The following is a 12,781-nucleotide window of genomic DNA, read 5'->3' as shown; positions in this document are numbered from 1 at the left end:
AGCTGAGCATGTCATCTCAGGGGGGCACTTGAGAGGGTCTGAAATGGGGTCTAAGACTCCCATTGTAACTCTGACAATATATATAATAGGAAATATTTTATTACTGCCATGACTAATGAAATAGAAAAGATAGTTATATAAAGTTTAAGTTTTTATATGAATATGAAATGAATAAATATGATAGTCTATGCTTTTAAACACTACACAGTAAAATATCAAGAGAATGCAATATCCTTCCTTCTCAGCCTTCACTGTTAGAATATGTAGATATGTAAAAGTTAGGGCACCATCAGGTGATACTAGCTCTCCAGATAATGTAGTACCTGAACACTGGAGTTGAGCCAGGGATAAATTTGGCCTCCTGTATTTCTAGTCAAGAACATACTTGAACATACTTGAACTATTGATATGCCAAATGCTCAATGAGCATAAAAAACTGCCTTAGCACCTCAATCGGGCTGGACTCTACTTTCATACAGTGGGGCTCAAATCCTGAGAGAGGAGATTGCCTCTTCACCAGTTCCTTTGCTACCTCCCACTAGATCCCTGTGTGAGAGGAGGGTCTTTCTTGCTGAAGGACAGCTGGAAAGGATGCAAGAAGGTTAATTTCTTCTGCACCCTTCCCTGCACCTAATCATCCTTCAAGGTATTTAAACACTCTTTTGAGCTGTCTATTTTAGCTATGGTGTGTGTGTTTTGGAGGGGAATCAAATATCTATTAAGCATATTTATGTTTCTCCCTGTAAATCTTTCAGCTCAGTGTGAGTATATATAGACTGCAAATGGTTTTGATAGAATGTACCATTTTCAATGAGCTGTGGGTATCTTCACACAGAGACCTATATCAGAAAGTCTTTTACAATGTTAATAACATACCATGCAGCTATCTAATGACACTTTGATATCCTTGCTACCCATCAAATATCTGCTCCCTATTGGTTTTCAACAGCATGTTTTCTGTAAGCCAGACTGCTTTTGTATGTCATTATATAAGAAAATATAAACAAGCCTCACAGTAGGGCTTTTTGAAAGATTTAATTAAGTGGAATGGTCTGCTGAGTGTTTTTTTTTTTCTGCCGAGTAAGAGAAAATCAAAATGATTCTGATAAAAATACCCAGAGAGCATGATTCATGTCAATCAAAAAACATGAACTTGCATAGTACGTAAGAACTGGGAAAACTATGAGTGTGATTACAGATCTGTTTGCTGCAACCTACAAATGTGTTCTTTTGAAAATTTTAAAACAATTCATCTACCTTTTAAAAATCTCCTTCTTACCAGGCAAAACTGTAGTATCATAAACATGCTTTTCCAATTTGTCTTAACAAGGATAAAATGTCTATTATCACATCCATTTTTTATTAACATACGTCTTCTTGAACTAGGTACTCTAGCTACTGCTTAGTACTGTCATACCAGAGGAAACAAATTATGGTCATAGGTCATGATTTCATATGTATAGTTGGTAACGCTATTCTATTGCACTAGTGCCTAGAAATCCCAGTCAGGATCAGAGGGCCTGATCAGGGAATAGTAATTCTCAGAACAGATTTTTCCATTTAAATATATCTAGGAGGTTGTAACAGTTTCTTCAGATGTGAACCTAGCTAGCATCATCTGTGTCTTTGTCACCTCAGGGTTAGACTGCTGAACAGTATGATTTACAGTGGTTGTCAGTTAACTTCCAGGCAGAATGTAAAGTAGTGAAACAAGCTAAATGGCATGGGACCTATCTACTTAGAGACGTTCTCTCTCCCAATGCCAGATACTACCACAGTTATCATCAGTGGAAACATTCAAGTTGGAGCCTCCTAGTATAAAACAGAGGAAGATACACGCAGGATGCTGTCCACTAAGGGTTCCTTAACATTGAAATCCACTCCTCTCCTTGGTCCTAAATAGTCATAATTTGTTGCAATTCAGGGTATGTTGTAAGGACCAGCTATTTTCCTGGGCTTGTGGGGCAGATAGTGGGAACAGGGGGAATGGGCTGCTGATTTTTTTTTTAATTATGGGTGAAGATTAAGGGATAATGCTTACTGGAATGCTTTATTTTATTATTTAATTTTGTATGTAATTTTAAACGGATCAATTTAAATGGAGCTTTTGATAAGTCCCATCTTGTTTTAAAAATAAAAATAAATAAGTACACTCTATAAGGAGGGCTAGATTTTGAATTCACCCAGAAAGCAAAGCTAGTGCGCAATTCTACAGTTTGTATCTTGGTAGAAGCATTTTAACAGAGGTGCGCTATGATCTGCACTGTCTGCTGGTTGCTTTTGGTTGGAGTTTAAGGTGTAAATTTTGCCCAGTAAAGCCATAAATGGCTTGAGACCTGCCTAACTAAAAGATTGCCTGTCTGTCTTCTTGTGTTAGGGATGTTGATCACCAAAGGCACTTGAGCAATATCACCCTCAGTTAAATTAGTGAGGGGCATTCTCTGTGAGAATCTGTTTTCTTTGGAGCTTCCCCACTTTGGTATGAACTAGCCAGTGCCCTCAAGGTCAAGAGGTATGTAGCAAAACATTTTTATTCTCCTCAACTTTTGAGCAGGTTAGGGAATTATGAGTGTGATGAGTGGTGGATAAATTGTTCTTGTTTTGTTTTGCTTGCTCATTGTTTGGTGTGGGTGAAGGTGTTGGACTTGTAAAACATAAGACTAGTGTGTTTAAATATTGATAAGACAAGTATGAGCACCCTTTAATCCAGGGGTGGCCAACCTGAGCCTGAGAAGGAGCCAGAATTTACCAATGTACATTGCCAAAGAGCCACAGTAATATGTCAGGTTTCAGAGCAGCCATGTTAGTCTGTATTCGCAAAAAGAAAAGGAGGATTTGTGGCACCTTAGAGACTAACAAATCTATTTGAGCATAAGCTTTCGTGAGCTACAGCATAAGCTTTCGTGAGCTACCGATGAAGTGAGCTGTAGCTCACGAAAGCTTACGCTCGAATAGATTTGTTAGTCTCTAAGGTGCCACAAGTACTCCTTTTCTTTTTAGTAGTATGTCAGCAGCCCCCAGTCAGCTCCCCCACCCCCACTCCCAACACCTCCCACGCGCCAGCAGCTCTGCCGATCAGCGACTGCCCCTCCCACCCCGCACCTCCTGATCAGCTGTTTCATGGCGTGCAGGAGGTCCAGGGGCAGAGGGAAGGAGCGAAGGCACAGCAGGCTCAGGGGAGGGGGCGGGAAGGGGTGGAGTGGGGGCAGGGCCTGTGGCAGAGCCAGGGGTTGAGCAGTGAGCACCCCCTGGCACATTGGAAAGTTGGGGCCTGTAGCTCCAGCCCCAGAGTCGGTGCCTGTACAAGGAGCCGCATATTAACTTCTGAAGAGTCGCATGTGGCTCCGGAGCCACAGGCTGGCCATCCCTGCTTTAATCTTTTCTCTTCTGCATTTAAATAAAAAAGAATAAAGACATCAATATTAAAAATAACTTCCTGGAATTGTGCTGTAGGACATCTCCTGTTAGCCACTCAGGAACTGGAAAATATTCATACTAACTAATGTAGAACATAGTGTGTGTGTGGGGGAGGGCAGAATATTATTCATAGGGCACAAGGTCTGGGTGTATAAGGTCCAGATCTCAGTTTTCTGTCAGAGTGTTCCTGGACAGGAAAAGAACTCTTTTCTCAATAGTGAACATTGACCCTGAAATATAACTCCCCTTCTACTTCTTAAAAACCCAATGAAAACCTGATTTGTATTTTAACCAGTTTACTCAGCTCAGCAATGCTGGTAACACTCACACTAAAGACTGGTTTTCTAAGAGCCAAACTCTGCCTGACACTTGTGTGAGTTCATAGTGGAAGCAGAGGGTATAAGGAGCCGCTCCCACATTGTGTACTCTTGCATATGGGCCAGTCAGAATGAGAGTTTGTGGACTCTAAGGAATATGGGAACAACTCTATTTATATTCCCTGGGGAGCACCCAACATCACAAATGGAGGGGAAGCCATGGTCCTATATCCTGCCTGCCTCCTGTGCCAAGCACCGGCCAGCCAGGGGGAAGAGGCCCTTCCTATAAAGGAGTGATGTAATGGGTGAATGTGCAGCTTTTGGGTGTCCAGGAGCTCCAAAAGCAGTTTTTCCAGTGTTTCCTAGGGAGAGCAGGATTCCACACTGGCCCTAACTATGTCATGCCTAAATGGCACAATTAAGCCTTATATTACTGACATGCAGCAGAACAAATATGTTAATCAACTTCATGTGTAATGTACAGCATTTCTAAATGGGGTGTTCAGTCAAAGCAGACAATGTTACACAATCAGAGGCAGTATAATCAGGTGAAAAATGTAACTAATACTGACACTCTCAGAAGGTACTGGTGCAAAGTATGCTTGACTGGAATTCACACAGAAGTTTCAAAATTTGTATGCATTTCTGAATAATTAATATATATAGACTTGGGATGTATCTGCTACATTCTATTTGAAGATAATAAATGTATTGTAATGACAATTTCCTGCCACTTAAATTACCAGTTCTTTACATTTTTGAAATGCATATAGACTAGTGCTTTTTAATCTGGGGCTGTTTCATAAAGACTATTAATACGTTCGGGTCTTCTGTTGAGTAACATGACATAGTGACAGCCTTATTTAGGCTTAGAGTTTTGGTGCATCAGTCAGTGAAATATTAAACAGCTCTAAACTATTAAATGATCATTTTTTTGGTATATGCACCAAGCAAGCATATCATGCTGTGCACTAAAGCAAAGTCTGTCTTAATTTTTGCAACTCTTTGGGCTAAAAATCTTTAAAATAGTAGAATGATTTATAAATCTTTCTGTAGGCCTATCTAGAATAATAGTTCTGTAAACCATAAGCAATATTTTACCATAAAATATTGTAAATTAACCTCAGTTTAAAAAAAGGACTTTTGAAAAGACAGAGGAAGAAATGGAAAAAGAACATTACTAGTTATTGCTGTCATCTCAATAACATATCCTTGACAATTCCAAGAATTCAGTGCATTCAGTCAGAGGAATGTATGTACCAGGCCTTTTTGTTAGTTTATCTAAGTCAGTCATTGGCATTCGTAGCTGCTTCCTTATGAAAGTGCAGGGAAAAATCCTGCATATTTCTTAATGTCCTTAAATCCCCAGTACTTTGATACTGTTATGAATGTAAGTGATGATAAAAGGTTAACCAAGCTCTCTCTTGCCTCTGTAATATCTTCATCTATGTGTGAAATTTATCATTTGATAACTAAAAAAATTCTTTGTTTTGCCCCTTTTAGAACTCAGGCCTAATCTAGCCACTCAGTTCTGATTGACTAAGAGAACACAGTTCACTTATTTTGTTACTTAATTCACTACCCTATTTTGATTCAGTCAAGAATATGAACCTTATTAAGAATTCAGTTAGTGCCCATCTACTCTGATATGAACATCTTAATTTGCAAAGACACATTGGAATGGGGTAGGTACAATTCTTCTACAAATTTCAAATAGCTATTCTATGCCACACTGAATTTTATTCATTCTGAGAATTGGTCTTAGCATTTAGATTTTGAGATCTCTAAAATGTATATAGATATACATGCATGCACGTACACACAAACTCATACAGTATGTATACAGCATTTTGTGTGTGTATCTATCCACCTCTATTGCATATACAAAATGTTAAAACTGGTTTTCAGAAAGAATACTCTTTATATTTTGTCACAGAATACCTGTCTGAAATTCATATAATAATGATTATGACTACACCATCCCTCTGTGTGTGTGTGTGTGTGTGTGTGTTTTGTTTGAAATTAAAATGATCTCATTAGAATATTGGGAACTCCAGCTGAATCCTTGTTTGAGTCTACAGTAGGGCCTTTGAATGGAAACACTTATGTTATGCTTTATCTATGTTGGAACTACTGCTCCAGCTATAATACTAACAAATCACTTAGTACAGGTTGAACCTCTCTAGTCCAGCACTCTCAGGACCTGACCGGTGCCAAACCAGAGAATTTGCTGAACCATGGGAGGTCAACATGTAGCGAGTGGGTCTCTTTTTATTTTTATCTCGCCGAGGTGAATAATCGGAACACTTGCAATGCCACCTAGCCAAGGCTTACCGGCTCTCTTCATAACAAAGTGTTAGTGTTGTTTCACAATTTTACTGTATTGGCACAAGGAAATAAGTAGATAAAGCAAAAAAAAAAACAAAACAGAAAATAAAATCATGCCAGACCATGGATGTTGCTGGACCAGAGAAAGCCAGACTAGAGAGATTCAACCTGTAACAACAGTAGTGTCCTGCGTGCTTTTCTTCATCAGTTGATGGCTCTATTAGGTTTGACTTGTAGGAGTGGGGTAAGGCTGGGGTGAATGAGTGAAGTTGTCAGTATGTTGCTTTTCTTACTGTAGTTGACACACGCTTACTGCATTTTTATTGTGATAAACAAGGTAGCATCTTGCAGCAGTAACAGCCAGCAGGATTATTTAAGATGAACAATTTGAGGTGCCATGTGCTTTTTAAATAAAATAATTCCTTAGTTCTCTCCTTGGTGTGTTTCTTACATGCATGAAAGAATATCAACATTTGCTTCTTCTACTCTTGTTCATTACCACAGGTACTTCAGCTGGAGGAAGTGGTTTCTCTGGGGTACTACTTTAATCCACAGGATTTTATGTGTATTGAGCTTTTCTCCTGCTGCTATACTTGGGAGAGGTTGATTCAAAGTTCAGCAATGTACAAAAAATGAAATGTAATAGCAGTTTACTTTCCATTAAACTATGGATTTTTTTAAGAGGCTAATTTACTGAGAAAATACTCGGAGACAGTTTTACATCTACGATCTAATATCAAAACCCTGTGTAATAGTCTTTCTTAAAGACAAACGATCTAATTTGACACATAGCTATCCCGCACAATACATTTTGGTTAGTATTATACCTGGCATACTAGCTAGTTGCGGAAGTGTTTCCATTCTAAGATCCTGTTTTCAGTTGCTCCATAACTTTCCAAAGCATTCACCTTTGGGGCTGAAATTTTTCCAGTGTTTTTGTCCCTTTGCATATCAGTGTCCACTTCATGTGGCATACATGTAGGGGTTGTAGTTGTCTGATGATACCTCATATGGGTTGCAGTGTGGGGAGGTAGGTGACAGCTGTATTGGGTCAGGTTCTCTTAGGGCATTTGGGTGGCCTGTTCTATGATGCAATCTACTTCTCTAGTGGAGTGTCCTTGTTCAGTGAAGGTGGTTTTGAGTGTGTTAAGGTCCAATAAAAGATATTACCTCACCCAACTTGTCTCTCTAATGGGACCAACACACCTACAACAACACTGGATAAAACTAATTTATGATGGCTAGAATAGTTTCTTATGGACCTTCGTGCTGGCTGGAGGTCAACAAAATGCATAACACTCTAGCCCCACTCTGAAACACCTTCTCTGTGGCCCAAATGCCCCCAAAATGCCATTAGAGAAAGGGGCCCAGATATGCCAACTTTACACCAGCCCAGGATTTCTCCATATTGGAGGAATTTTCCCTTGCCCTTTTAGGGCTGTTTTAAGGCCACTTTGTGCAGTGAAATTTGTGGGATGCAGGATTCAGCCAACAATGTTTAGCCTGAATAGGACCCCCAAATAGTTAAACTAATCTAAAAGAACAAAAAGTATCCAAAATTGTCCACTGTCTGTCACAAGGTAACAAACTGCGAGCAGAAAATCTAAAATGTAACAAGAATTCCACAGAGTTGGACCTGCACATTGCTCCTTTATTAAACTTATTTGCAGAAAAAAAGTGTTTAATGAATATACTACTTCAGGGGAAAGAAACCCTAATTAGAAACAACAACTTTTATTGATCTTATTGTTTTTTTGTTCCAAGCTTGGGTGAATTTTACTCTTTGTGCTTTGTTTATCATTGTTTTGAAGCACTTGGAATGCCTGTGGCATATAGATAGATTATAACTCAAATTGAGGGGTGAAAACACGAGAGACACGTCAGAGTCATAGGTTGGCATATGCTTTTACAATGTTGTTTTCTAAGAGTTGATGGAATTTCTCACATACCATATAACCTGTGGCATTAGTATTATTTCTTTCTGATTTTGTTTTTAAAGAGTTTAGAGTTCCTCTCTGCCAATGGCATTCTATAGGCTTCACACAGTTTAAATACACATTAACAAGACTAAAAGACAAAACACAAATGAAAAAGACTAAACTTTTTACAGGCTTGAAAGTGATAAAACAAGATCAGTCAGAGTTAATGTTTTTAATTAGTGTTTCTCAAGAAGAAGTACATTCTCATTAGACTTTTCTTCTTCAAATACAGCTCAATAAGGGAACAATGTGCTAAACTAATGCTGAGGAATTCGTGTTATGCTTTAGATTTTGTGCTTGTGGTTTGCTACCTTCTGACAGAAAGTGGACAATCCAAGATTCCCCTTACATTCTGTTGGAATCTTTAGTATAATTATAATAGGGTCCTAAGACTTAAGTAGTCAGAGGCCAAAAAGGGATGGTATGCTGTAGAGATACATAGGTAATTCTGCCCTTTCCTCTGATTGCGCGTGTCTCTACCTCTGTATTGCTTCATGTGAGCAAATCAACTGCCCATGTGTATTAGCAATAAAGAAACTGCTGTGAGGACCATGCTCTTGGTTCCTCATTGGAGTGTCTCAGTTAAGCTGTGTTCCCCAGTGCTGTTCTTTCTCACCTTGTGTTTTGGTGCAGAAATCCGGGTCTCAACCTAGTCTCTGCCATTAAAGACCCAGTGGCAGCATCCAGGGATTGAGGGAGTAAAGCAGCAGAAGATGGCAAAGGAAGTCAGGGGGGAGCATGCACAGTAGAAGGAAAATGGAGGCATGAGATACAGAGTGTGGGGTGGAAGCTGGAGCAGCAGAATGGGGAGTAGGAGCTGACTTTAGTCTTCCAATCCAGCATTTTTCCAGAAATGCCCATTTAACACAGGATACCACTAGTCATGTTCCTCTGTAAATCAGCTTTGTTAGGAAGAGGTTTTGTTTCTTGAAACAAATCAGAAGATGGTCAGTAGAAGCAATTTTCAGGGCATGACATTCTGTCAGTGTCATGGGGCCATTGGCCTTTTAAGGAGAGTCAGGGCCTAGCTTACCCATGGAGGCCCTCTAAAAACCACCTGGGAGTAATTGGTTGCCCTAGGTAAGTGTTTAATGTTCAATTAGTAGAGGAGCATCTGCACCCTAGAAAACAGGCTGCCTGAGCTCAGTCAGTGAGTGTGCTCAGGAGGAAGGTGCTCTGAGGAGAAAAGGCTTATAAGGGGAATGCAACCCCAAGAGAGAACAGGAGTAGCTTAAAGGGAGAAACTGGGAAGGACCCAGAGAGAGAGAGACTGTTCCCCAGGTGAAGGGAGTAGGAATATCCTTAGAGAAGGATCTAGAGACTTTCCAGGGGAAGGAATAGTGGTTCTGAAGGTAGGAACCAAAAGTTTGCTCTCCAAAGAGAGTTGTGCTGTTGCCGGCACTCAGTGCCGAGAGGCAAAACAACAGCAGGGGGTCGTTACCCGGTGTGCTTCACTCAATAATCAAAATGGGGTGGAGAAGCAGAAAAGTTTATTTGCAGCTGCAAACAAGGTACAGGGAGAATAGAATCTCAAATCCTGCACACCAGAGCAGGTCATTACACACACTTTTATGTTCCTTAATGCTACTGCACTACACATCAGCCAATTAAAACTTTGCACAAATACTCTGCCTTCCTTATATGGGTTACAACAATGTTTATTTCCTGCAACCTCTGACAAGCATTCCTAGCAACTTGAACAACCAACACATTCTGTCTGGCCTTGTAGCTCTCTCCTATTATCTTTAACTTGGCGTCAGCAAACCTTACACTATAAGGCATTATCTGTGGCTGCAACATTGTTTTAAGAGCAAAAGAGCTTACTTAAACCAGCCAGGCCTGAATTCTATTAAGGGGGGTTGAGAAGAAGCCCTTAGGCCTTCAGCAGGGAGACTTCCTCGACCCTTATGGCCTTCCATCCCCTCGACTTAAATAGTGGCCATGCCCTGGGGTCTCCAACAGTACTGAGGCTGGGATGGTGAATGCCTTGGGGAGTACCAGAATAAGTCCTTGCTTATGTTTATATTAATTTCTGTTGTCAATAAATGAGCCCCTCAGAAGAGGGTACTCTTTAATACCCAGAAGGTCTGTTTGACTTGTCTGTACCTGGCTGAGGAGAAACTAAGGCACGGCTCCCCATTGCCTGAACACTAGGGGACATGCAGCCAGAAGCAGTGTTCACAGTCAGATTCAAATATATTTTGACTCCATTATTTATGTTCTCTCTGTATATGGAGAAATTCAATTGAAATCAACAGGTGACCATGTACTGAGAGAATACAGGCTAGATGTGAGAAGAGAACGTAGTCCTCCACATCAGTAATACATCTTTGCTTCTTATATGCTGCACTGGTGATTGCATCCATTTTATTATTTGTAGCCAACACTGTAAAAGATATCATATAATGTGATTAACTAAGAGTACAAATCCCTGTGATGATAGTGTGCTGCCATGGCATCTGAACTCCAGTTAGTGAGATAATTAAAATAGAGAGTATTCTTATGCCCAAAACACTCAACCAGCTATCCAGAACAACAGCAATACTGAAATCAAAATGTAACAAGTCTATCAAAAAGAAGCTACCAAACAACGATCACTCAGAAGCATGGACTTAGTTGGCCTCCCCCTTAACGTAAAAGGAAAACTGCAGTGTTCCAAGGCAATCAGCAAGTGAAATAAGATAACACACAGTAATTTCTGTTAGATACTGTGGCTTGTTAACTCACCAAATTATATGCAAGTAATTCAGCACCTGCTTAATCAAGCTACAAAATATGGAATTAGATATCTGCCACTTCAACTTCAGTGATTTGATTATGTAGAAGAGAGAGATTGGTGTATATACATCTAATCCTATGAAATTAAATCAGGAAAATTAGCTGAAGATATTCGTAGGGGTCTGTTTGGTGTCTATTTGCATAAAATGTCAAAATACCTACTTATTCAAAGAAATCTTTTTGTGGTGGGAAGTGACGATGGAATTGAAGATACGTGTCTACTGTAGTTGTATTGGGTTAATAATAAAGAGGCTAGGAAGGTACCCAAAGTGTTTTCTGATTAAATATAAATCTTGTCTGGGAAAACTGCTTTTGCATTATAAGAGAACTAAAATTTGTGAGTAACTGTCAAGACTCAGAGCTTAAAGGATACAGACTGTGTCCAATTATCAAATGTGGGTTAAGTTAGGTGCCCAAATTTTTCATTTTAGCCCTTAAATCAGCACAGAGTCAACCAAAATTCCCATATTTGCTGTCCAAATATAGTGTTGTTTATAATTTTTGGTACTTTCTAAGTAGAACAATAATAATGGCTTCTCTTTTGGTTTGCAGACGTAAAATAAAAATGACTGAGTGAATGACTGTTAAACAGAATGTGGGAAAACTCTGTTGAACTCCAGGGTCTGCAAAATCATTAGAACTTAACATAAGTCTTTTTAGGTATTTTGCAAATAGCATTTACATTTCTCTTCCATTATGTCTGTAGCACAAGTCAATACAGTTCTAAATTCTTTGCTTTGTTTGCCCTTATTTGTCTTATAAAATCATTCACTATATATTATTTCAAAAAATAATTGTTACATTTTATTAACGTCTGTTGTTGGTGCAGGTTTCTCTTGGGCTTTTACATGCTCGTGCTACCCATATCCTGTGGCCTCCAAGGCGCTGGCAGAAGTTACAACCTATGCTGCCCCCAGAACGTATACCACTTCGCAGTGATCAAGAATGACCTACATGTACATGATGGAGAAATGAAATATTGATACTAGGATTAACCATCAAGAGGGGTTGATGGTGTAACACAACAAATAAGACCACCAATTGTACTATAACAGGTACTGCTGCAGCAGAAATTCCCTTATGTTAAGGTGTCACTTTAAAATCACATGGTGCATTATTTTGTCTTGGAGTAATTATTCTGTGATTGTGGAGTATTCCAATGTTCAATTTTCCAGAAACAGTAAAATATATGAGCCATTGTCTGTTCCAGTGCTCCTGTTGATAAGACATTATAACAGTCTATAAAATGTTTTAATCTTTTGGTTTTGATTTGTTTCTTTAACAGCTTGACAGATCCTTGAAACTTAATATTTTGTTAAAAATGTGAAGTCAATCCAGTACTTCATCATTTCAGTTGTCTGAATATGTAGAAGCATTTACTCATAATATATCATTTTGAATTGCACTATAATTGTTAAAATTGAAAAAGCAGCGTTTCTATAGATGAAAAGCTAATTGTACAATTGTCCAAAAAAGAATAAAAATGCATCTTTAATCCAGTTATTTTCTTTTTCATTTAATGCAGCTTGTTGTTTTTATTAATAAATTGAATACATAATATTTTAAATGTTGTTTTTCATTGACATTTAATATAAACATTCCTTTTATATCCATTTGTTGAGACAGAGTTCCAAACAAAATATAATACTCATTACACCACAGCATCTACACAAAATACACTCTGTTGGTTTCTTAAGTACAATCGCTTAGTGTTAATATAGATTGCCACATTTATTTGGAAATTTGTAAAAAGCTCCTTTAATATTATAAACACATTCCTCTACTAATGCACAAGTTTCCAGAGGCCGCATTATCAGTGAAGGGGCTTTGACTGATTTCCATTGATGAGTGACATTTCATTTCCTACATACTGAATTTTACTTCAGAGGGGATAATATTCAGAAGGATTCAACAGCTGGCACACCTGCGCTAGAGTTATGCAACCTTTCTCATCAGACTCCA

At 38.9% G+C, this 12,781-nt stretch overlaps 1 protein-coding gene across 3 annotated transcripts in view; it reads left to right on the top strand.

Moving 5' to 3' along the window:
* IMMP2L (inner mitochondrial membrane peptidase subunit 2) overlaps positions 1-12,290 on the top strand; it is an 852,317-nt gene extending 840,027 nt beyond the window's left edge. For all 3 annotated transcript variants that reach the window (XM_073328095.1, XM_073328094.1, XM_073328093.1), the window contains one exon: positions 11,649-12,290. In XM_073328095.1, the coding sequence (XP_073184196.1) occupies positions 11,649-11,768 (120 nt within the window). In that variant the 3' untranslated portion in view covers positions 11,769-12,290. The remainder of the gene's footprint in view (positions 1-11,648) is intronic.
* Positions 12,291-12,781: the final 491 nt, after the last annotated feature.

The sequence above is a fragment of the Lepidochelys kempii genome, chromosome 1 (assembly GCF_965140265.1).
Source record: "Lepidochelys kempii isolate rLepKem1 chromosome 1, rLepKem1.hap2, whole genome shotgun sequence".
Lineage (NCBI taxonomy): Eukaryota > Metazoa > Chordata > Testudines > Cheloniidae > Lepidochelys > Lepidochelys kempii.
Note: the sequence above shows the minus strand (reverse complement) of the source record. Positions and strands in the feature narration are given on the sequence as shown.